General features: G+C 39.1%; 3 protein-coding genes across 4 annotated transcripts; 1 reads left to right on the top strand and 2 right to left on the bottom strand.

The window, feature by feature from the left end:
• Nucleotides 1-1,446: 1,446 nt before the first annotated feature.
• Nucleotides 1,447-6,781, top strand: LOC138004418 (uncharacterized). The gene is made up of 3 exons (XM_068850918.1): nt 1,447-1,571; nt 1,660-1,762; nt 3,743-6,781. The coding sequence occupies exons 1-3, from the start codon at nt 1,492-1,494 to the stop codon at nt 3,863-3,865; spliced, it is 306 nt and encodes a 101-aa protein (XP_068707019.1). The 5' UTR covers nt 1,447-1,491; the 3' UTR covers nt 3,866-6,781.
• LOC138004416 (uncharacterized) lies at nt 6,441-26,032 on the bottom strand. Of its 2 annotated transcripts, none has more exons than XM_068850916.1 (3): nt 24,857-26,032; nt 10,712-10,948; nt 6,441-9,049 (listed from the first exon to the last, which is right to left on the bottom strand). In XM_068850916.1, exons 1-3 carry the CDS (start codon nt 25,733-25,735, stop codon nt 8,843-8,845), a joined length of 1,323 nt encoding a protein of 440 aa, XP_068707017.1. In that variant the 5' UTR covers nt 25,736-26,032; the 3' UTR covers nt 6,441-8,842. The 2 variants fall into 2 exon arrangements, with proteins under 2 accessions (XP_068707017.1, XP_068707016.1); XM_068850915.1 differs by lacking the exon at nt 24,857-26,032 and adding an exon at nt 19,242-20,908.
• LOC138004417 (uncharacterized) lies at nt 12,366-14,036 on the bottom strand. The gene has a single exon (XM_068850917.1). The coding sequence runs from the start codon at nt 13,811-13,813 to the stop codon at nt 12,908-12,910; it is 906 nt and encodes a 301-aa protein (XP_068707018.1). The 5' UTR covers nt 13,814-14,036; the 3' UTR covers nt 12,366-12,907.

The raw sequence follows: 26,032 nt of genomic DNA, 5'->3' as shown, positions 1-26,032 counted from the left end.
GCAAATTAGCATTGTACCATTGAAATCCTTTATAAGTAGCAAAAGAAATCTGTGCATCAGCTCTGTGTTGTTGCTTTTGGTGTGTCAAAGATGTCAAAGATAATTAAAACCCACGTACTGTGTACTCAAAAACTAACTCCGTAACCCCCCATTTGTTATTGCTGAAAAGTGATTAAAAGGCTAAGATGAAACTCTCTGCAAAGTTATAAAAATTTCTCTGGAGCACCCTCACAACTGGAAAATTTTAAGGTGGCTCTCAGTTTGTTTCAGAGATATAAGCATTTAATGACAAAATATTGGTTGTTTTTAGATCCCTTTTTTGTTGCCATGTTCGCTAGTATTAAAGCCCGGGGGGGGGACCCTGGAACCCTTAGCCTCTACCAGAGCTAGTTCAGCTGAATTTTGCTACCCTATACTAGAGTAAACTCCCACCGATTTCCGTCTAAATTCCGATTCTTGACAGTTAATAATATTATCCAGAGGTGTTTCATGATAGCCATTTATTGACACTGTTGAGGCTGAGTTACGTAAACTTAAACTTTGCACATTTGATTTTTTTATATTCTTGAGTGGGCATTTCTGGTTCCTTAGTCTTGATAAAATCTTCAACCGAAAGACCGAAAGGCTATGATTTGCATACTCTATCCTAGAGTAAACTGCTTGAAAACCATACCCTTCACAGCAGCACATACCTATATCGTATATATATGGCAGTACCCCTCCCCCCCCCCCCCCCCGGGTATTACAGTACGTCACATCAATGAGTGCATCTTGTTAAGCAATGTTATTATCGGTGTTTCATTTGGTACCATAAAATTGCCTTAATGTGAAAAAGCGTTGTTGACGTAACCCTTCAATTAACATAATATTATTCTCGCCAAATTTTTGAAACTGGTTTGAGCCACCCTAAGTCTTTATGAAACCTGATAATTCATTTGTACTAACCCGTCAATATTTCTCATAACTTTGGTGCTGTTAACATCAAGAAACTGGTGATAACTGCATCGAAACAAAAAGTCAATATGATTTAATCAAAATACTAAATACTTTACTGCGACAGCTGAACATGATCATGGAAAAACATTGCCACTTACCGAAAATTTGACAACGCAAACTGCACAGAAACGGTGAAATTTCTTGACGATTTCTGTGAAAAATGAAAGCCTTTTTAGCCTTGAATATTAAAGATCCCATTTCTCTAAGCTGTCGTCATACGAACTACCTTAAAACCTGTCACAGTCTTCACAAATTCTTCAGTAATCGCTTGAATATTAGGATCTTTTAGCGAAATGGGCGCCATTTCGGTCTGTTTGCTTTACATACTACTTCATGTAAAGAGACCCTTTTTCTGACCTGTCTACACCACATGAATACAAGCACGACATGAATAGTGAGCCTTTAGTGAGCCGCTGATCGGAAATGTTCTTGCTCCAACAATTAGCCAATCACAAAGAAGCCAGTCAGCCACAACAACTTCAGCAAAGTGAAAGTATGGCTGATCGTAGAGACAGATTGGCTTCGGATAATTCCTCAACATCGTGTGCAGAATCAAGCGGAGACACGACAAGCAAGTACGCAGAACAAGTGAAATTATCTTATGAACTTATCCAACGCTCTAAGTGTTGACTTAAAATTATCTTTTTTTTTTTTTTAATGCAGGTTCGATCGCTTGGTATTGTTACATTTCTTCATCGTGTTCCTTTCATGTTTTGCCCTGGGTTTACTCTTTTTACATTCCTCTTTGACGTTTTGGAGAGTTCAGGTATGTTGTAAAGATACCTGGTGTGTTTACAATTTCCAAGGGCTAAGAATTCTTCAATTTAAAGTTTTTCGTGCTTCAGGAGCTGGAATAAATCCCGGAGCGTAATTTTGGGAAAGTTCGTATAAATAAGAAACGTAGCGTAGTCATCTATTTTTTATCCTTTGAGGTCTTTTGTTCTCATATTTTGATGTCTATCAGATGTTTATTGGGTCGGAAGGTTCGTAACTCATAGGTCTTCAGAAGGTTCTTTCGAGTGGTTCTTCTTATTTTCTGCGCAATAAACAAATTGCTATTGACGCGGAACAAAAAGACCAGTTTTCGCTTCATAAGTTTACCTAATTGTGTACGCATATTTCGTCGTGGTTAAATTACTTCTTTTTATTTATTTTATTCACCTTTATGTGTTAAGTCTTTGCGATCTTTTTTGCCCAAAGTAATTCGGTGGTGATGGTGTTACCTTTTAAGTGACTGACTCAATAACCGGAATTCATTCTTGCAGAGAAGTTATCTTTTTTCAAATAGCCTTTTGGTGATCCAAACCAGCTGGGCTCATTTAATGAACGGCATACACAGTGGATATGGTATTCAAGCTTGAGACTTTTTCAGCCATGTATAAAAATAAGCAAGTCAAATATTGGAATGTGTGTTATATATATAATACACAAATCCGAGATTGAAATAAACAAATATAATTATATATATATATTTGTTTATTTCAATCTCGGATTTGTGTATCAGGCGTTCTGATTGGCTCACGCAATCTTGGTTATCAGCTCACATACCGTAATGATCTTGTATGAAAACTGATTGCATTGGTCAGTTTGTAATAGCTGAGATAACATCCTGTCATTCTGTAATTAAAACAGTTCAGAGTTTAATAAAGATTTAATTAAAGTATTATTATTCCAAGAATTCACACTTACTGGATATGAGGGTGGCTATAGCCAACTCAACGCGATGCGCCTCGTTGGCCATTTACCACGTCATATCCAACGTGCGCTCATGGAATAATGTTAAATTTATGCAGGATTCTACCCTTGATTCGGCTGATCTTCATCAGTGCCGAGAAATGCAACTCATTCTCTCTCCAAGCTCCTGGACGATCACGCACCAAAGTAGTTATCTATACTGCCTTGCTTATCCTGGTTCAATAGTGATATTCGATCAGCTATCATTGCCAGATGACGAGTTGAGCAAATGGCGCTCCTCTAAACAGGCTGACCATTTATGTGAATTTTAAAAGGCTAAGAACTATGCAACGATGCTTATGGAGCAAGCAAAATCTCTCTATTCATGGTATCAGCATAAGCTGTATAAAACAGTGATTTCTTACTCTCAGAATCTAAATCTTTATCATTGCCTGTCAACATCAATTCTGAAGTTGCCATATTTAGTCTACAAATGATTATAGTACTTTTCCCAGACACAAATTACATTTCTTTGTTACATTTGAATACGATCTTGCATGTTTAACAATGCGCCATGTAATTCATCAAGACTAGTTTGTGACACTAGGGTGTGACACTTTTTGCATGACACGTTGGTTGGAAAAGTGAAAAAATGTCATTGGTTCTGCTTCTGTACATCTAACCAAAAGGAACAATGCCATGGAATATATTTTTTTGGACTAATATTATTTGGATAATGAACAGAATTAAGAGTTAAGGAAAAGAATTTAATTTGGAATAATTCATTCATTTAGTTTTTAAGAGGTCAAAACTTTCAATGACAAATCCAGAAAGTGGGAGGGGAGGAAGGGGAAGGGGTATTGATCAATGCAATTGCAGTACCCTGACACCTCCCAATGGTTACAAAAATGAATTATTTTGTTGCAACAAGCAACCTACGTACGTGTACAATTCATGTTGGATACAAGATAAAGTGAATATTGACTAAAATAACCTTTTCCAAGATACATGGAGCTCTTGTTGTTGTAAGAAAATCATCATCTTAATTAAGTAAGGTTTTATAATTTTGCAGATTTATGAAGACAGTGGGTTCTTTGACAACTCTCTAGACACAAGCAGTCGATACATTCCAAAAGAAGAGATCATCAGCATCGTTACGTACAATGCCAACTCTAGTTTTTCTCTGGTAAGATGACATAACATGGGAAACATAAAGTAAACTGAGCGAGGACATCTCACTAAATGGCTACCAGTAGATATGCAGGGCTGTCTTAATGCAGCACCTTTGGGAATACCCCCATCAGAAAGAAGACATTTTGGATGGTCATACATTTGAGGGTTCACAGACTGCGTAACAGTGAACAGCATCTATGACACTGAAAGAGTTTTGAGGCTGAGTGTGCAATGGCATGCCCCTGTGCTCACTTATTCAAAACTACAGTACACATTTAACTCTTGCACTTTTAATACCTCCTTGAGACCATGTCACTCAGCTATTTGTGTGGTCTAATAGAGGGGTCATTAATAATGAAACACTACTGCTAGCAGTCTCCCTTTTCAAAAGCCCCAATGCGTTAATTTTTGAGAGGTTGAATTTGAGTTATGAAAGTTTACCAAAGTAAATTGACCATAACAGAGAGATAAAAAAAGCTGAAAGTTTGAGCTACAGTCAGCCTTCATAGTGTGGTGAAGAGTTGACTTCGCTAACCTTATCCAAAGATTAAGGACAAATGGAGACTGGAAGGAGTGTAAACAAACAGTACAGTGTACTGTAAATTACAGTAGTAAAGTAAAGACGTGAAGAAATGCCTTTGCAAGTTATATTTTGTGTAACTTGGTAGTATAGAATGTTTAACTTAACACATAATATTGCGTAAAATTATTTATTGTCTGGTTTGTACTGTTAACCAATTGATGTAGTGCATAATATTTGCACCTACATTTAACTGTTATTGTACATGTAAATGCTGTTTGACGTGTGTACCAACGGAAGATGTTATTTTCACGTTAATTTTGGATGCACCAATGTAGACATTTATTCCTTTGTAAACATACATGAAAAAAGGGGAAAAGGGGAGAAGAGCATGAAAGTGCATACTGGAACATACCAGAAGTCTTCCTTTCCATTGATATTTTGAGACAGGGACAAAGAAGTTTTGACTTTCACTGAAAATTGTTGAGTGTGCATCAGCATTGCCAAGCTATCAAAACACCTTATAGTTTTCATTTGATCTTCTGGCTTGCCTCAAATGTGGCTTTATAAAAAAATAATATACATGCTGGTCGTCATCTCTGTCTCAGCAGTAGTTGGCAAATATTCCTACTATTCTTTTTTTAAACTCCAGTTTGTTTTATATTCCACAAATCTGCGTGACAGTTAAATGAAAGAGTGTTTGGTGTGCAGATTTTCCTTTTGCCCTATTTCAATATATCAACCCAAGTGGAGACTGTCTGCAAGGATGTAGCACCAAAGAAATCTGGGAGGAAAATAATAATTTTTATTGTCCTAATATTATTTTGAAATCTGCACAAACTTTGAATTGCAAAGGTTGAGAGAGCTAAGAATTTATTTTTTTATTAAGTATGCTTTAGATGGGCAAAAATGTAGCAATTGTGGGTTTAACTTGCCATACACTTTTGCATTAACATATTGTTCCTTGAAGTCTTCTCAAGTTCACAGACAAAATTAATGTATAAAACCTATGCTCCATTTCAGCTCACATTAAGTTGGGTATTCCTGTGTAAAAGATTGATTTAACCCATTCCCTCCACAGGCACCCCAGGACTTTCCAAGAAAACGCATGTTTTATGAGTCAAATGAGTCAATGAGTCATGAGTCATGAGTCAATGGACTCACAGTCAATATAGCAATAATTTGTTGATTAAGCCTAAGCCCTCGTTTCAGTGATTAGGCCTAAGCACACTCTGAAATTTTAGCTTTCATTTTATGGTTAATTAACTGCACTAACTGGTTGACTCATTGACTCATTGACTCATGACTCATAAATACTTGACACTCCTCCCCAACTGACGAGTAAAATCGTCTGGCTTTAGACAGGGTAAAATATGTTGAAGTCTCACTCCCAGGAGATAATGGGTTAAGTAAAATGGATTACGGTTATGACTTTGATTACCCAATATTTGTTATAATGATTATTAAAGTATATATGAAAACAGTGGATAGCGTTGAACATGCGCAGTGATTGGCTAATCAAACTCCGGATATCCTATGCTATCCACCCCCAAGCAGCTTGCGCAAATGAGTTAAAATCATCTTTTTGTGCTATATTATCTCACTGTTTTAGTATGTACTATAAAAACTATTCTCCTCAGTTTCAGTGGCTAGTGGTGGATATTTACCTTGCTGCTCAGTACAATAATATCCACTACTAGCAACCTCCACTTCAGTGAATAGCTGCTAGTTATTATTATTGTCAAGCCTTAACCTTATGCGCTTTTGATCATTGTATGTTAAAAAGCGCAATATAAATTATTATTATTAGTATTATTATTATTATTATTATTAACCGTCAACTTTGATCAGAATTGTTTATACCTACTATAAATTGCCTTGAAGTTAACTTTTCAGTGTTTAGGAAGATTTCAAATATATAGGTTGTAGTTCAATTTTGACTTTGGACCAATTTGTTTTTGAACTGGTACAAAATATATTGAACTGGTACAACTTTGATTTGTACTGGTGCAAAAACAGTGAAAATAGTTTAATGTTTGTTGAACACTAAGAATTATTTGAATAATGGATGAAGTAATGTTTCAACCATGAAGTTGATGTTGTTTTTGTTTCTTTTGGAATGTAGTTAAGGAAAGTTTAGAAAATCTAAGTTCTCAAAAGATAAAGGAATAAGAGATAGGTAATGACAAAGCAGTGCAATAAATATGCAGATCCCCAAGTTTGAATTTCAAATGGCCCTCTCAGTGGTCTTACACGCACCCTGACTAGGTGATTGGCCTGGGATTCCAGCAGTCAATTTATGTTGCCTCAGGCACTATTTAAAGCAGCTAAACAATAAAAGCAGTAAATGTTAAACAAACGAACTTCAAATTCTTCAAGTTTATGAAAGTCGCAATAAAATTCCTTTATTGCACAGAACTTTTGCTTTCTCTAAGGGGAGGGACAGGGTCATGCTTATTTCATATGATATTTCCAGTTAAGTGTTGAGTTGAAACTGATAATTTTCTCATACATATATATCAAAGAGTGATGTAGAATAACAGTGTTGTAGTAATGTTAAAGAATTTGATGCAACAATACATCCACAAATGTTGTAGTAGTGAGAGGAAGGTTACAAGTTACAAATGTACATCTGTCAGTTACTATAAACAGGGGTAAACTTTTGGCAATACTTTCAATGTCAAGCAAGCTGTAAAAGGCTTGTTTAGTCAATCATGTTTTGTTACACATTCCAGAGACACATAGAGGGAGGAGAGAAACGTACAGCTGAACTAACATAGAAGGGGCTGCAGGCAGTCAATTACTAGGGGCTTTTAAATTAGTGGAGTTGAATGGGACTCTTATCGCTCAGGTTGTCAAAATGATTTTTCAAAGGAAAAGGAGAATACAACAAAGAAGACGATACTTGGTCATTGTCTTGTTTCTGTTGAATGGCAAACTATAGCCAGAGACTCAACCAAGATGGCATTGACAATTGTGATAACTGACAAAGCTTTGAAAGTTGCCAGTGACTACACTTGATGCTTGCACAATATGACAACTCTTCTCGTTGCACTTTTGAACCAGGGATTCCCACATTGGTTCATATTTCTTGTTAGTATTAGCGGTATCTAGAAATTGCCCAGTGTTGTTCAATGCAAGGCTATTGTTATTTCCCTGTTAAAGACACAGTTACTATTTTTAGCCTTAATCTGAATACCATTAAACGAGTTTATACCAGATTGAATGAAGGCAAGTAATAATTTGACAGTTTTGTCACAAAGAATCATGTTGGCACAGTGAAGTGTGTTGTTCTTGACAGTAGCTAAAGACGAAAAGGATAGAAATATATTGTAAATTAAAATATGGCTACTTTTTGACTTGGTGTTTTAAAAATCATTTAAACTGTATTAGATGGCTCATCCTTTTAAAAATGTTCAAATGTGCAAGGTCATGTGTCAGGCAGTTGTTGCAAGTTAGCTTCCAAGCTTAAACAGAACTTGAACTCATGAATGTGTGATTGTACTGTCCACATTGGCCTACCCCAGAGCTATTAATTGGAGTCCCAATGAACCTCTTTGTTTGCGACAACTGACTAAGTTGTTTTGTTAAGTACAGTGATCTTTTGTGAAGAAAATTGTTTCGTATCCATAGTAATGCAATAATTTATATTCCCTGCATGGCAATTCCTTTAGCGAGTCACAACTGACCAAGACTATCAAATCCAAGTACATTGTATATTGCAAACCAAAACCATGCGAGCAGTCTAGGATGCTTTTACTTTTACTTCTGGGTCAGGTGTCAATGCTTTATACCCATGTGCAATACCATGAGAACCAATGACATTATTCAGATTTTAAGAAGGGCCGAAAGGGCTTTCCACAGTAACAGTTGGTGTTCATTGGGGTCCATAGTGTATAAACTGCTTGAAGAGCAATTTTAAGGGTGCCACTAGACCCAACTGTTGCCATGGAAACAATACGTCACTACCAAAATATCCCGTAAACTAATTCGGGGTCCCACTTTCTTTTTTTTTTTTTCAAAATACTATTGCCCCATCAAATTCTACAGCCTAAGACTGTCTTATAAAAACTAGCCCGTGGACGAGAGATGTATTTGTAAAGAAGCTATAGAAAGATGAAAAATCCTCTCAGTTTTTATGCAAATTATCTTTGAGAATACGAAATCACGCATCTTATTGGTCCCCGATACATCACCTTGCTAAATTTCGTGATACCAGTGTACTAAAGGGGTCACTAAACCTACAGCAAAACTTTTTCCGCTCACATTTTTTGCGCGCGTGTCTCTTGGGATCCATTCTCCCTGCCGCTCAAACCAATGGTGAGCATCAACCATACCTCGAGCAACTCGGCCATGATTGGCTTAGAAAATGGCGCGAGATTTTTAAGCCACATTATCGTGTGGTCGTGAAGTAAGTTTCTACACTTATGGAAAACCTCGTAATTTTGTAATTTTCATACGTGATGGTGTCCAAAGTTTTCATTGCCCTTTCAAAAAACTAGTAGCACCTTCCCAATTAACAAAAATCCCTTTCGCTGCATTTGAACAAATGCTTGTCGCATAATTTTCCAAGAAGCACTGAAGCACGTCGTTTTCAAGCCAGTCTTCTGGGTCCGAGTCTTCCTGATGGTCATCGATTCTATTCCATTCGTTTTGTGTGCTTTTCGTGTGATCCTGTTCTTGTCCCTGCAGTGAAAATCACAGTTACTTTATCAGTTCATTTTTAAATGATTTATGCCGCTCACGCTTCTTTGATCCATTCGATTATTTAATTCTAGTTTTCTACGAGTCTGATTGTTTGGTAACAGAAGCTCATGACCTTAAGCTTTTAACTCTGGTTAAGAGCTGGCGTTTTTTAGTGTAAAAATTTCTTCATTTGGATGTAACGTAGGTCGCGCATTTTCCCGCGCGAGCAGCATCGATCTTATTTTTGTCCATATTTGGGCATAAAATGTTCGCCAGCTTTATTCCAAAGAAAAGAAGTTGCAAGTTGCACGTTTGAAGGTCACGTGCTTCTGTTGGTACTGTAGATACCCACTAGAAAAGTCTCTTCGATTTCAAATAAATTTTAAATTATTTTTGTGTTTTCTAAGTTTACTACAAATGAATATCATTCATCAGACAGGGAGTAAGTGATTCAGTTGGAAGGCAGCCGATTTATTTTGGCATCCTAGGGCCAATTACGTATACAACAAAAACAGAATTAAAATAAATTAATCATTACGCATAGCAGATTTATCTGCAGCCTACGGCAAGCGCGGGTAAAACGCGTCAAGCATTTGCAAGTCACAAGTGCTTTTGCTTTTTACCACTGACAGGTAAAGAATGTGACCCTGTGACCGAAGGAAAAGGAAAGGAACTTAAATATTTAAGTGTCTAGTCCCGTAGCGCTGGAGCACTAATTGGGGAAACGGTAAATTCAAATCAACAAATTAACGCAAATTAAATGTTGGTTTTTGAGGTGAAGGGAAACCGGAGTACCCGGAGGAAAACCTCTCTCTCTGTGATATGATGCCGACCATGAAGGGCCTCATTGGTGGGAGGCGAGAGCTCTTACCACTGCGCCAAACCTGCCAATATATCTCTCTTTTTCTCAAGATTGGAGTAAAATACTAAGCTATAAAATTCGTTTAGTTAATGCATCCGGCAATCGCTCTAATACAGAAACGTATCCCGTCCATACGTTTCCGGACATTTGATATTTTTCAATCCACAACTTTGTGGATCTAAATGTTCGGATTTAAATATTTTCTCGTCCACACCTAACCTATTCTCTATTTTCGAATTCCCCATAATACACTTTGCTTGCCCCCCAAATTTTGCATAAACCATTGTTTTCAAATGCTCTTGGGAATATGCAGTGTCCCCAAGAGCATTTGAAAACAATAGTTTATGCAAAATTTGGGGGGCAAACAAAATGTATTATGGGGAATTCGAAAATAGAGAATTCAAATCGAATTTACCCCTCCACAACTATTATCCGCATTCGTTCTAGTATCCAGTACTCCTCTGTGACTATTGTCAACAGAGAATGCGCCTTCAGGTGTGGGAGTTGGCGACCATTTCGTTCAGCGGCCATGTTGAATCTGGATCTGCATGAGTTTGCAACGTCATCGGATTTGAAAAAATATCTGGATTCAACCGTTCACACTCTTCCAAATTCTTTGCGTATTGAACACTTCCACCCTGGAGAGCGGATTTAAAAAGTTGTGGATTCACATGCCAGATTCGCCGGATGCGTGTTGACAGAAGGCAAAGCCGCAAAGAAAACGTTCCGGATTAAAAAATATCCCCGGATACGTGTGGAGGGGGCTTCACTTGTATATATGTTTCCGTTTAAATGCGTGCCTTAAAATGCGTTTCCTCCATGAAGTAGCTTTTCATATAAGGGTTGAAAAAACTTGCAAGTGAGGCCACACTGCTTTCCGCGTGAAGGAAGTGTTCACACTTCGCCAACAGCAAAATGTCCATCAGTACTTGCGTACCCACAGCACGTGCAAACGAATCAGTCAAGTTGTATTTAAACAAATTTGGTGGAAGTTCACTGTGGTACCGCTTTGCCCTAACTGCATTGATGGAAACAATCTGGAAACCAAATAAATACCGACTTTTTGTTAGTAAAATCATTGTCCAGCCCTGTTGTAATGGAGAATTTTCAAGCTACAAAGCGTTTGTGAAGGAGAACGTTACGACATAGTTAATGCATGGAGATGGTTATGAGGTCTTATGAAACTGGACAGTTTCCTTTGTTTCATGTTTTTGTCCGTATTTTTGGCCAAAGAAAGCAAGATTCTGACGACTTTAACCTTACTCATGTTATATCATGTTTCGCAGAGAAAGATCACGGAGAAATGTACCAAAAATCGTGTTGCACGTGCAGAACCATCGCTTTTGCTAATGAACCCTTTTGTTTTTTTGGACGTGTTTTGGTAGCGTGATGGCGGGAGAGAGTTTCAACATGTCTGTGCGTACTGCCACTTCATTAACGTACAGTGGCTTGTTAGGGCCATCAAAAGTACCTCTTTTTTCCTTTTTACTTCGACAGTTAATAACTGTCCATCGACAGTTATTAACTGGCCATCGACACTTATAACTGTCGAAGGGGAAAACTGTAGATCGACACTTATAACTGAATACCAAGCTTAGCGCAGCAAACACGTGGTACGTCAGTCTGCTTTCAAGATTCAAGATGGGGGACACGAGGTATGATTGATTAAACTTTAAATTGGGATTTAAGGGCGTAGAATCTGTTTTTTATTATCATATTTTCTTGCCATTGGTTAAATGTAGATAGAAACTACTAATCTCATACTTAAGATAAAAGTGCCATAAAATCAGTCTCCGAAGACAAATGAAAAGTTCTATTAGAAATGAGAATTTGGAAGGGATATCTTAAAACCCGTCGGGACAGGAGGTCCGAGAAGTTCTAATTTTGCCGTCAAAATAAACCCCTAGAAAATGGAGCTTCAAGATTTTGCGTGTAGTTCACGGTCTGCTTAACAACTCCGCCCCTACTTGAAAGCCAATTATGCTGAGCCAATCAGCGTTCGGGCACGTGCTAAGGTAGCAGATCGCGCGTGAAGGCTGTCAATTGATACCCAATCCTTTCAAGCTTGATCGAACATAATACGTCAATCATTTTTCGCGCGCAGATTATGGCGGGAAACAAAAAAAAGCGATTTTAAAATTAAATTTTCAGAATTTCCTTTTCGGGAAAATATACTTCACAGCCCACCGATTCAAGATTTGCAAAAACAAAAAACAAAGAATGAGCGAGGTCCGTGTGGTTTTCGTCCATTTGATTTTCATCCAATATAAAAATTGAAAATGAAAATCAATATTCCGTGCGTCTTCCATTTATTTTAAATGAAAAAAGGGAAAATAAAAATTGAAATCGCAGTTCAGGGCCTGTTTTTAATATTCGCTATTTTCTAATGAAAGAACAATAAAAAATGACTTTTCTATCCGCGGCTTTTTTTGTTATTTTCCATCGAACTCAAACTCAAGAATTGCCACATTAATCTAAAAACACTATTCATATAACTTTCAAATTTCTTGCACTTCTAGATGTTCTTCTCATGGATTGAATATTAAAAACACCGCTCGGGTTTGAAAAATCGGAAATCAAAATCTTCATTTCAATTTTCGTTGAAGATGCAAGTAGAAAATTGAACGAGCGGTACGAGACGCCCAAATTTACCTTTACCGAGACCTTAATTAAATCGAGAAGCTTCTCATAACGATTGACACCCTGCTAGCAGAGCCTTTTCTTACGGTACATATGCTTTGTATGCCGTGTATGAAGGAAAGAGATAAAAGAGGCTCTGCTCGCAGGGTGAACGATTGACAGACGCTGTTCAAAATGTTCCGCAGCCGCTGGTATGCTATGGCAAAGTGATAAAGAAAAAAAGGAAGAGTTGTTTCTGGATTCGACCTGGACGAATTAGCAGTCTGGTGGGACAATTTTGTGAAAGATACTGTCTTCCTTTCATCTGTGATGAGTTCGGCATCACGTAAACGTCGGTAACGGTTCCGTGTAAACACTTACAAACCGCATCGATTTTCGAGTCGGTGTTCGAAGTCGTGAAATCGCGTTCCCGTCACCGCAATTAGTTCCTTTTGTTCCTCCACCACCAATTGTACTCTGATTGTAACATTGTTATAAGTTAGAGATTGGTTGCAAACCACCAACAGCAGGATGCGTAATCTGTGTTGGGGCGTCTCATACCAATGATCTGTACCTCGCACATGAACACCTAGCATATTGTAACCGGAAAACTGTCGATTGTAAATTGCTCTGACTCTCTCTAAAATTTCTGAGTTGGGTTTAGCATAGTGCTTTATCAGCTTGTTTACTTTCATTCGAGTCATTTTTGTGATGATTTTGCTGTTATCGTATCCAGTAACCATAGATCGATTTTGAAAACTGCTGTCTAAAATGGAAGCTCCCTTTCCATCCGTAAAAAATGGACACATGACTTTTTCAACTTGGTGTTCTAATCCGGGATTTACTGGCTCGAAATACCAAAGCCACGAATTGATCATGCGCTTTCGCGAACAAGCCGAGTTACACCCTCTCCAAAAGACAACTGGATGGTGAATTCCCAGAGAATGACAAATCTGAATTTGATCCAAGGTAAGAAGAAGAAAGGCCCCAAACCCCATTCCTGAACATTCTGTAATCGCTGGATCAACGACACACACCGGCGAAGAAGATAACTTTCCAATGTTTGTCATCGTTGCAGCGAGAAATCCATTTGAGTCGTTCAAAACTGTAGCCACATTTTCGGTTGTTGGGTTCGCCGTTAGGGTCTCGAATACGCCGGCATAATTATTGCTGTAAAAATATCGCAAACAAATAAAAACAGCAGCAGTCGCTGAGAAAATTAAACAATTCTTTAAAGCGAGACGGGACATACTGGAACGTGGGAGAATTCGTAAAGACACCATAGCGATTTCAGTGATGGTTTAGAACAGGACAAACAGCACCAGTGCACCGTGTTTTCAACCATGGATCATGAATCAAAGCGGGTTGATTGGATTTTGGAGTACCCGTCCATGTAAAATAAGACAGAGATACCGATATGGGGTTGAAGTATTTTTGTCGATCCAACTCACAGTAGTATGCATATAAGTAAATTCATTTGCGACCCAGAAAACATTTTGACGAAGATAACAGGAAAATTTCATGTAAATTCAGAGATTTGTATTAGCATGTAACAATTGATTGTCATTTTTCTTTATGCGTTTGATATATCCAAGGCGCATTATATGTGTGAAAAAACACCATACATTGTATGGAAAATGCCATTAAAATAAGAATTGTTTGCCATTTTTGAGATGTTGCTCAATTTAGGACTTGTTATGCTGCTATAGATGACTTGATATTAATTGCAGTATTGGTTGCGTCACACTTGAGAGAAACACAGTGTCAAATGTCAAATGTGTCTACCACAGGAACAAAAGACCCTTTGTTTCGGCAGCCAATGAGGCTCTGGTTGGCACAATAATAGAGGTAAAATTTACAATAAATATGGAAAGTAAATTTCGGGAAATTGATAGGTGACCGCTCAATAGAGGGTGACTGCTTAATTAATTAAATACTGAGGGGTTTGACTGTAATAATAATAATAAGAGGAATAGCTTTATTTACACTGAAACGACTGATCAGCAAAATCAAAAGATTTGCTGGTGTGAACCAGTGATCAGTAACAATAGCAGTATTACTGAAAGAGGTAACAAAAGAAATAAAAATATAGAGATATCAAGATACGAGGTTTTGAACTAGGTAAAAAACATTTATTTGCTACTCTGAGTTTCATGCTTCTTACAAAGCAATCACCAGCCAACATCATTATGCTTCGTAAGAAGCATGAAACTCAGAGTAGCAAATAAATGTTTTTGACCTAGTTCAAGTCTTTGTATCTATTCAAAGCTCTGATAAAACCATTCAGCACTTTTTAGCTGATGATCAATGTAAACGTTTATGACGTCACTTTAGATATTAAGATATATACAAAAATATATACAGGATGTTAACACTGACGGACACTACAGACATGCAATTTACATAGAGATTTAGAAAATAATTGAATAATTTTGACTTAAACGTAACGTATGATAGGGGTATCGCGAATGTTTCTTGGTAGAGAATTCCATTCACGGGCGGCCGCATTCTTAAAACTACATTGGTCCATAGTTGACTTGGCTCTCTTACCGTCTATTTGCGAGCTATCTTTGAAATTACGATCATGTAGCTCAGAGCATTTGACTAAGTATCCTTTTAGTTGGCGTGGGCAGTCTATGTCACAAGTTGTTAATGATTTTGTACACAAGTTGTAATCTTATGAACCGTCTTCTGACGTATCCGACGCAGCTGTCGAGGCGAGTTCAGTTGTTGTGTCGACGCTCAGTTGCTTCTAGCTTTTTGATTGCTTGGGATTTGTTGTCAGGCAAAAGGGCAGATGTATACTTGACGTGAAGAGTTCGTCTAGCTTCGGGAGCGTCTTGCAATGTATGTACGTCCGCGTACAGCAATACCTCAGTGCAATTGGCGACGTCAACGATATCTTCCCTATACTCTAGGGGAACACTAAACAATAAAACTTGATGTAACACTAGTGTTACCTCCCTAATGCGACCGCAACCAATCAGATGGAGAACGTGTTGCTATACACACATCTGGAATGTTGTTTGTACATGTTTCAAAAGATACGAGTTTGTCATGGGAGACATTTCGATAGAAATTAAACTTCCCTGATTTTCTGTCGAGAAAAGTGCCCAAAATCTTTCTATCGAGACCATAAAAAAATGTAGAAACCTTTACATAGATACAATATAAATATGTAGGTCGAGACACACGAAATAATTTGAAAGTACAGACATTCAGTTTAGTATTGTGATGGTTCCATATCTCGACCATAAATACCAGTAACAAGTTTAATTCAACACAGCTACGAGTAGTTTCTTTCTGTTTTTAATCCGACATCAACACTAACTTTTCGCGGGACTGGTACACAAGCTTTCCTAAGGGGAGTACAGTCGCTACACTACCCCCTCCCTTAAAAGACACTGTCCCAGTGACAAGGAATTTGTTATGACCTTAGCAACGATTTACAAAGAATAAAAACATGAAATTAAGCTGAGCGACAACCGAAACTGCCCAATTTCTAGATTAAGAGTCGACAAAGTCAGTCATTTCTCTTCAAAATTTCAACTGTCAATTTTCAAGTGACCAATAAAGGAGGAAGCGTTACACCCATTCACCGTAACGTTGTGGTCTTCTGCGTTCTCTACCTTGACGACCTTTGGGACTCTTCTGAACGTTTTCACTTGCACTAGGAAGTCTGTCTGAATGCGCTTTACCCATGGTCTCTAAATCTGAGCCGGTGTCTTGCGAAATTGATGTTATTACTTCAAAATTGTTCTCCTCCAGAGTAGAGTTCGGGGGTTCCGAGTCGACTCTACCATCCCCATGATCTTCCTTCAGTTGAGTCGACACAGCACTATCTGCAACAACAGACTCACTTCTTTCTGCCCAAGTGACTGGAGGCACCACCGAGACAATGGTCTTTTCTTTCTGTGAAATCCAGACGCGGGGCCAAGGTACGGTTTAAGACGATCTGCATGGATCACCTTAGCTTTCGCTATGCGGTTTCTTTTTATCCGATACGTGACGTGGGATAAAACAGATACCACCAGGTAAGGTCCTTCCCAAGGACAATTCAACTTGGGATTCCTCCCCTTCCGTTGTCTAACGTTGTTGAGCCAGACGCTGTCTCCGACTCGGAACGGTTTACTGGACGCCCGCTTGACATAATTTCGCTTCTGGCGTTCTGCTGCTTTGCTTTGCCTAAATGTCGGCGCTCCAACTCGTGGGCACCTAATAGTCGCTGCTGAATAGCCAAGGCATATTCAGTAGTCAGAGGCGGCGAATCTGGTGCTGGTTCAGTAATCACGTCCAAAGGCAGCTCGATCTCCCGGCCTAGCATCAACATGTTTGGGGTTTCACCAGTGGATTCATGGTCTGAACTTCTATAAGCCATCATACAGGTTTGAAGTTGGAGGTCCCAGTCCTCTTGATTTTCTTGAAGTTCACCTCGGAGCATCTCGATTAACGTGCGATTATAGCGCTCCACCTGGCCATCTGACTGTGGGTGGAGGGGGATGTTCTGGTTTTTTCAATGTCCAAGAGTTTGCATACCTCAGCCATGACTTTGGACTCAAAGTTGGTCCCTTGATCACTGTGCAGTTCATGAGGTACTCCAAATCGACACATATAGTCGGAGACCAGCTTTTCAGCCACTGTTGCAGCTTCTTGGCTGGGTATAGCGTAGCTCTCCGTCCACTTTGTAAAGTAGTCAGTTACGACAAGCACATATCTATTCCCACCAGGAGTCAGAGGCAAGGGCACTAATATGTCCAATGCGAGCCGTTCCACTGGTGCACCAGCTATGTACTGCTGTAACGGAGGTCGCCGTTTCTTCCCCCAGCTCTTCTTAGCACCGCACTCGTGACAAATCCTGACTCATTTCTTGACATGTGAAGTTAACCCTGCCGAGTAATAACGTGCTTTCATGGATGCAAGTGTCTTGTTTAAGGGGATAACTGTAGATCGACACTTATAACTGTCGATCGACACTTATAACTGGATACCAGGCTCAGGGCAGCAAACTCGTGGAACATCAGTCTGCTTTCAAGATTCAAGATGGAGGACACGAGGTATGATTGATTAAACTTTAAATTGGGATTTAAGGGCGTAGAATCTGTTTTTTATTATCATATTTTCTTGCCATTGGTTAAATGTAGATAGAAACTACTTATCTCATACTTCAGATAAAAGTGCCATAAAAGTAGTCTCCGAAGACAAACGAAAAATTCTATTAGAATTGAGAATTTGGAAGGGATATCTTAAAACCCGTCGGGACAGGAGGTCCGAGAAGTTCTAATTTTGCCGTCAAAATAAACCCCTAGAAAATGGAGCTTCAAGATTTTGCGTGTAGTTCACGGTCTGCTTAACAACTCCGCCCCTACTTGAAAGCCAATTATGCTGAGCCAATCAGCGTTCGGGCACGTGCTAAGGTAGCAGATCGCGCGTGAAGGCTGTCAATTGATACCCAATCCTTTCAAGCTTGATCGAACATAATACGTCAATCATTTTTCGCGCGCAGATTATGGCGGGAAACAAAAAAAAGCGATTTTAAAATTAAATTTTCCGAATTTCTTTTTCGGGAAAATACACTTCACAGCCCACCGATTCAAGATTTGCAAAAACGAAAAACAAAGAATGAGCGAGGTCCGTGTGGTTTTCGTTCATTTGATTTTCATCCAATATAAAAATTGAAAATGAAAATCAATATTCCGTGCGTCTTCCATTTATTTTAAATGAAAAAAGGGAAAATAAAAATTGAAATCGCAGTTCAGGGCCTGTTTTTAATATTCGCTATTTTCTAATGAAAGAACAATAAAAAATGACATTTCTATCCGCGGCTTTTTTTGTTATTTTCCATCGAACTCAAACTCAAGAATTGCCACATTAATCTAAAAACACTATTCATATAACTTTCAAATTTCTTGCACTTCTAGATGTTCTTCTCATGGATTGAATATTAAAAACACCGCTCGGGTTTGAAAAATCGGAAATCAAAATCTTCATTTCAATTTTCGTTGAAGATGCAAGTAGAAAATTGAACGAGCGGTACGAGACGCCCAAATTTACCTTTACCGAGACCTTAATTAAATCGAGAAGCTTCTCATAACGATTGACACCCTGCTAGCAGAGCCTTTTCTTACGGTACATATGCTTTGTATGCCGTGTATGAAGGAAAGAGATAAAAGAGGCTCTGCTCGCAGGGTGAACGATTGACAGACGCTGTTCAAAATGTTCCGCAGCCGCTGGTATGCTATGGCAAAGTGATAAAGAAAAAAACGAAGAGTTGTTTCTGGATTCGACCTGGACGAATTAGCAGTCTGGTGGGACAATTTTGTGAAAGATACTGTCTTCCTTTCATCTGTGATGAGTTCGGCATCACGTAAACGTCGATAACGGTTCCGTGTAAACACTTACAAACCGCATCGATTTTCGAGTCGGTGTTCGAAGTCGTGAAATCGCGTTCCCGTCACCGCAATTAGTTCCTTTTGTTCCTCCACCACTAATTGTACTCTGATTGTAACATTGTTATAAGTTAGAGATTGGTTGCAAACCACCAACAGCAGGATGCTTTTTGTAAGAAAACTCGAATGTTAATAAAACAAAATTTTAAACGACGGCTATCGCTCGAAACCTTTTCACGATTTTTACGGTGATGATTAATTTGATCTTTATCGACTCGTTTGAAATAACCAAATGTTTGTGTATCAATAAGTTAAGACGACTTACCGTTTGTTTGCCGAAAACTGTCTTAAACTTTCTGATAACTTCGTCATTGTCGCTGGCAATAAATATTTTTTTCGGCTGCGGTAAAGTTTCGAAGATTTTCCAAGCTCTTTGAACCCAGTTCATTATGGATGGTAATCTGTGTTGGGGCGTCTCATACCAATGATCTGTACCTCGCACATGAACACCTAGCATATTGTAACCGGAAAACTGTCGATTGTAAATTGCTCTGACTCTCTCTAAAATTTCTGAGTTGGGTCTAGCATAGTGCTTTATCAGCTTGTTTACTTTCATTCGAGTCATTTTTGTGATGATTTTGCTGTTATCGTATCCAGTAACCATAGATCGATTTTGAAAACTGCTGTCTAAAATGGAAGCTCCCTTTCCATCCGTGAAAAATGGACACATGACTTTTTCAACTTGGAGTTCTAATCCGGGATTTACTGGCTCGAAATACCAAAGCCACGAATTGATCATGCGCTTTCGCGAACAAGCCGAGTTACACCCTCTCCAAAAGACAACTGGATGGTGAATTCCCAGAGAATGACAAATCTGAATTTGATCCAAGGTAAGAAGAAGAAAGGCCCCAAACCCCATTCCTGAACATTCTGTAATCGCTGGATCAACGACACACACCGGCGAAGAAGATAACTTTCCAATGTTTGTCATCGTTGCAGCGAGAAATCCATTTGAGTCGTTCAAAACTGTAGCCACATTTTCGGTTGTTGGGTTCGCCGTTAGGGTCTCGAATACGCCGGCATAATTATTGCTGTAAAAATATCGCAAACAAATAAAAACAGCAGCAGTCGCTGACAAAATTAAACAATTCTTTAAAGCGAGACGGGACATACTGGAACGTGGGAGAATTCGTAAAGACACCATAGCGATTTCAGTGATGGTTTAGAACAGGACAAACAGCACCAGTGCACCGTGTTTTCAACCATGGATCATGAATCAAAGCGGGTTGATTGGATTTTGGAGTACCCGTCCATGTAAAATAAGACAGAGATACCGATATGGGGTTGAAGTATTTTTGTCGATCCAACTCACAGTAGTATGCATATAAGTAAATTCATTTGCGACACAGAAAACATTTTGACGAAGATAACAGGAAAATTTCATGTAAATTCAGAGATTTGTATTAGCATGTAACAATTGATTGTCATTTTTCTTTATGCGTTTGATATATCCAAGGCGCATTATATGTGTGAAAAAACACCATACATTGTATGGAAAATGCCATTAAAATAAGAATTGTTTGCCATTTTTGAGATGTTGCTCAATTTAGGACTTGTTATGCTGCTATAGATGACTTGATATTAATTGCAGTATTGGTTGCGTCACACTTGAGAGAAACACAGTGTCAAATGTCAAATGTGTCTACCACAGGAACAAAAGACCCTTTGTTTCGGCAGCCAATGAGGCTCTGGTTGGCACAATAATAGAGGTAAAATTTACAATAAATATGGAAAGTAAATTTCGGGAAATTGATAGGTGACCGCTCAATAGAGGGTGACTGCTTAATTAATTAAATACTGAGGGGTTTGACTGTAATAATAATAATAAGAGGAATAGCTTTATTTACACTGAAACGACTGATCAGCAAAATCAAAAGATTTGCTGGTGTGAACCAGTGATCAGTAACAATAGCAGTATTACTGAAAGAGGTAACAAAAGAAATAAAAATATAGAGATATCAAGATACGAGGTTTTGAACTAGGTAAAAAACGTTTATTTGCTACTCTGAGTTTCATGCTTCTTACAAAGCAATCACCAGCCAACATCATCATGCTTCGTAAGAAGCATGAAACTCAGAGTAGCAAATAAATGTTTTTGACCTAGTTCAAGTCTTTGTATCTATTCAAAGCTCTGATAAAACCATTGAGCACTTTTTAGCTGATGATCAATGTAAACGTTTATGACGTCATTTTAGATATTAAGATATATACAAAAATATATACAGGATGTTAACACTGACGGACACTACAGACATGCAATTTACATAGAGATTTAGAAAATAATTGAATAATTTTGACTTAAACGTAACGTATGGTAGGGGTATCGCGAATGTTTCTTGGTAGAGAATTCCATTCACGGGCGGCCGCATTCTTAAAACTACATTGGTCCATAGTTGACTTGGCTTTCATACCGTCTATTTGCGAGCTATCTCTGAAATTACGATCATGTAGCTCAGAGCATTTGACTAAGTATCCTTTTAGTTGGCGTGGGCAGTCTATGTCACAAGTTGTTAATGATTTTGTACACAAGTTGTAATCTTATGAACCGCCTTCTGACGTATCCGACGCAGCTGTCGAGGCAAGTTCAGTTGTTGTGTCGACGCTCAGTTGCTTCTAGCGTTTTGATTGCTTGGGATTTGTTGTCAGGCAAAAGGGCAGATGTATACTTGACGTGAAGAGTTCGTCTAGCTTCGGGAGCGTCTTGCAATGTATGTACGTCCGCGTACAGAAATACCTCAGTGCAATTGGCGACGTCAACGATATCTTCCCTATACTCTAGGGGAACACTAAACAATAAAACTTGATGTAACACTAGTGTTACCTCCCTAATGCGACCGCAACCAATCAGATAGAGAACGTGTTGCTATACACACATCTGGAATGTTGTTTGTACATGTTTCAAAAGATACGAGTTTGTCATGGGAGACATTTCGATAGAAATTAAACTTTCCTGATTTTCTGTCGAGAAAAGTGCCCAAAATCTTTCTATCGAGACCATAAAAAAATGTAGAAACCTTTACATAGATACAATATAAATATGTAGGTCGAGACACACGAAATAATTTGAAAGTACAGACATTCAGTTTAGTATTGTGATGGTTCCATATCTCGACCATAAATACCAGTAACAAGCTTTAATTCAACACAGCTACGAGTAGTTTCTTTCTGTTTTTAATCCGACATCAACACTAACTTTTCGCGGGACTGGTACACAAGCTTTCCTAAGGGGAGTACAGTCGCTACACTACCCCCTCCCTTAAAAGACACTGTCCCAGTGACAAGGAATTTGTTATGACCTTAGCAACGATTTACAAAGAATAAAAACATGAAATTAAGCTGAGCGACAACCGAAACTGCCCAATTTCTAGATTAAGAGTCGACAAAGTCAGTCATTTCTCTTCAAAATTTCAACTGTCAATTTTCAAGTGACCAATAAAGGAGGAAGCGTTACACCCATTCACCGTAACGTTGTGGTCTTCTGCGTTCTCTACCTTGACGACCTTTGGGACTCTTCTGAACGTTTTCACTTGCACTAGGAAGTCTGTCTGAATGCGCTTTACCCATGGTCTCTAAATCTGAGCCAGTGTCTTGCGAAATTGATGTTATTACTTCAAGATTGTTCTCCTCCAGAGTAGAGTTCGGGGGTTCCGAGTCGACTCTACCATCCCCATGATCTTCCTTCAGTTGAGTCGACACAGCACTATCTGCAACAACAGACTCACTTCTTTCTGCCCAAGTGACTGGAGGCACCACCGAGACAATGGTCTTTTCTTTCTGTGAAATCCAGACGCGGGGCCAAGGTACGGTTTAAGACGATCTGCATGGATCACCTTAGCTTTCGCTATGCGGTTTCTTTTTATCCGATACGTGACGTGGGATAAAACAGATACCACCAGGTAAGGTCCTTCCCAAGGACAATTCAACGTTGTCTAACGTTGTTGAGCCAGACGCTGTCTCCGACTCGGAACGGTTTACTGGACGCCCGCTTGACATAATTTCGCTTCTGGCGTTCTGCTGCTTTGCTTTGCCTAAATGTCGGCGCTCCAACTCGCACCTAATAGTCGCTGCTGAATAGCCAAGGCATATTCAGTAGTCAGAGGCGGCGAATCTGGTGCTGGTTCAGTAATCACGTCCAAAAGCAGCTCGATCTCCCGGCCTAGCATCAACATGTTTGGGGTTTCACCAGTGGATTCATGGTCTGAACTTCTATAAGCCATCATACAGGTTTGAAGTTGGAGGTCCCAGTCCTCTTGATTTTCTTGAAGTTCACCTCGGAGCATCTCGATTAACGTGCGATTATAGCGCTCCACCTGGCCATCTGACTGTGGGTGGAGGGGGATTTTCTGGTTTTTTCAATGTCCAAGAGTTTGCATACCTCAGCCATGACTTTGGACTCAAAGTTGGTCCCTTGATCACTGTGCAGTTTATGAGGTACTCCAAATCGACACATATAGTCGGAGACCAGCTTTTCAGCCACTGTTGCAGCTTCTTGGCTGGGTATAGCGTAGCTCTCCGTCCACTTTGTAAAGTAGTCAGTTACGACAAGCACATATCTATTCCCACCAGGAGTCAGAGGCAAGGGCCCTAATATGTCCATTGGGAGCCGTTCCATTGGTGCACCAACTATGTACTGCTGTAACGGAGATCGGCGTTTCTTCCCCCAGCTCTTCTTAGCACCGCACTCGTGACAAATCTTGACTCATTTCTTGACATGTGAAGTTAACCCTGGCGAGTAATAACGTGCTTTCATGGATGCAAGTGTCTTGTTTAAGGGGATAACTGTAGATCGACAATTATAACTGTCGATCGACACTTATAACTGGATACCAGGCTCAGCGCAGCAAACACGTGGTACGTCAGTCTGCTTTCAAGATTCAAGATGGGGGACACGAACGAGGTATGATTGATTAGCGTTTAAATTGGGTTTCTAAGGTAGAAGATCGCGCGTGAAGGCTGTCAATGGACCAATTTCGATATATTAAAATTCAATCCTAAACAAAAGATATCATCTCGAGGCTCTGGGGAATAAATAGAAGGATTTGTATGAGTTTATTCCCCAGAGCCTCGAGATGATGCCTTTTGTTTTGGACTGAATTTTAATATATCGAAAGTGGTCTATTGATACCCAATCCTTTCAAGCTTGATTGAACATATTACGTCAATCATTTTTCGCGCGCTGATTATGGCGGGAAACAAAGAAAAGCGATTTTAAAATTAAATTTTCAGAATTTCTTTTTCGGAAAAATATACTTCACAGCCCACCGATTCAAGGTTTGCAAAAACAAAAAAACAAAAACAAAAAAATGAGCGAGACGCCCAAATTTACCTTTACCGAGACCTTAATTAAATCGAGAAGCTTCTCATAACAATTGGCAGACGCTGTTCAAAATGTTCCGCGGCCGCTGGTATGCTATGGCAAAGTGATAAAGGAAAAACGAAGAGTTGTTTGTGGATTCGACCTGGAAGAATTCGCAGTCTGGTGGGACAATTTTGTGGAAGATACTGTCTTTCTTTCGTCTGTGATAAGTTCGCCATCACGTAAACATCGATAACGGTTCCGTGTAAACACTTACAAACCGCATCGATTTCGAGGCGGTGTTCGAAGTCGTGAAATCGCGTTCCTGTCAACGCAATTAGTTCCTTTTGTTCCTCCACCACCAATTGTACTCTGATTGTAGCATTGTTATGAGTTAGAGAGTGGTTGCAAACCACCAACAGCAGGATGCCTTTTGTAAGCAAACTCGAATGTTAATAAAACAAAATTTTAAACGACGGCTATCCCTCCAAACCTTTTCACGATTTTTACGGCGATGATTTGATCTTTATCGACTCGTTTGAAATAACCAAATGTTTGTGTATCAATAAATTAAGACGACTTACCGTTTGTTTGCCGAAAACAGTCTTGAACGTTCTGATAACTTCGTCATTGTCGCTGGCAATAAATATTTTTTTCGGCTGCGGTAAAGTTTCGAAGATTTTCCGAGCTCTTTGAACCCAGTTCATTATGGATGGTAATCTGTGTTGGGGCGTCTCATACCAATGATCTGTACCTCGCACATGAACACCTAGCATATTGTAACCGGAAAACTGTCGATTGTAAATTGCTCTGACTCCCTCTAAAATTTCTGAGTTGGGTCTAGCATAGTGCTTTATCAGCTTGTTTACTTTCATTCGAGTCATTTTTGTGATGATTTTGCTGTTATCGTATCCAGTAACCATAGATCGATTTTGAAAACTGCTGTCTAAAATGGAAGCTCCCTTTCCATCCGTGAATAATGGACACACGACTTTTTCAACTTGGAGTTCTAATCCGGGATTTACTGGCTCGAAATACCAAAGCCACGAATTGATCATGCGCTTTCGCGAACAAGCCGAGTTACATCCTCTCCAAAAGACAACTGGATGGTGAATTCCCAGAGAATGACAAATCTGAATTTGATCCAAGGTAAGAAGAAGAAAGGCCCCAAACCCCATTCCTGAACATTCTGTAATCGCTGGATCAACGACACACACCGGCGAAGAAGATAACTTTCCAATGTTTGTCATCGTTGCAGCGAGAAATCCATCTGAGCCGTTCAAAACTGTAGCCACATTTTCGGTTGTTGGGTTCGCCGTTAGGGTCTCGAATGCGCCGGCATAATTATTGCTGTAAAAATATCGTAAACAAATAAAAACAGCAGCAGTCGCTGAGAAAATTAACCAATTCTTTAAAGCGAGACGGGACATACTGGAACGTGGGAGAATTCGTAAAGACACCATAGCGATTTCAGTGATGGTTTAGAACAGGACAAACAGCACCAGTGCACTGTGTTTTCAACCATGGATCATGAATCAAAGCGGGTTGATTGGATTTTGGAGTACCCGTCCATGTAAAATAAGATACCTATATGGAGTTGAAGTATTTTTGTCGATCCAACTCAAAGTAGTATGCATATAAGTAAATTCATTTCCGACACAGAAAACATTTTGACGAAGATAACAGGAAAATTTCATGTAAATCCAGAGATTTGTATTAGCATGTAACAATTGATTGTCATTTTTCTTTATGCGTTTGAT

Source organism: Montipora foliosa, chromosome 5 (assembly GCF_036669935.1).
Source record: "Montipora foliosa isolate CH-2021 chromosome 5, ASM3666993v2, whole genome shotgun sequence".
NCBI lineage: Eukaryota > Metazoa > Cnidaria > Anthozoa > Scleractinia > Acroporidae > Montipora > Montipora foliosa.
This window is presented reverse-complemented; position numbering and strand designations above follow the sequence as displayed.

What these genes read in the sequence shown, in the direction of transcription:
- LOC138004418 (XM_068850918.1), top strand. Translation starts at nt 1,492, where the DNA reads ATGGCTGATCGTAGAGACAGATTGGCTTCGGATAATTCCTCAACATCG. An exon ending in AGCGGAGACACGACAAGCAA is followed by an intron (nt 1,572 to 1,659) that starts GTACGCAGAACA and finishes TTTTTAATGCAG; the next exon opens with GTTCGATCGCTTGGTATTGT. An exon ending in TGACGTTTTGGAGAGTTCAG is followed by an intron (nt 1,763 to 3,742) that starts GTATGTTGTAAA and finishes ATAATTTTGCAG; the next exon opens with ATTTATGAAGACAGTGGGTT.
- LOC138004417 (XM_068850917.1), bottom strand. Translation starts at nt 13,813, where the DNA reads ATGGTGTCTTTACGAATTCTCCCACGTTCCAGTATGTCCCGTCTCGCT.
- LOC138004416 (XM_068850916.1), bottom strand. Translation starts at nt 25,735, where the DNA reads ATGGTGTCTTTACGAATTCTCCCACGTTCCAGTATGTCCCGTCTCGCT. An exon ending in CTGTTTTCGGCAAACAAACG is followed by an intron (nt 10,949 to 24,856) that starts GTAAGTCGTCTT and finishes TTTGGTTTCCAG; the next exon opens with ATTGTTTCCATCAATGCAGT. An exon ending in TGGAGGAAACGCATTTTAAG is followed by an intron (nt 9,050 to 10,711) that starts GCACGCATTTAA and finishes TTTTCACTGCAG; the next exon opens with GGACAAGAACAGGATCACAC.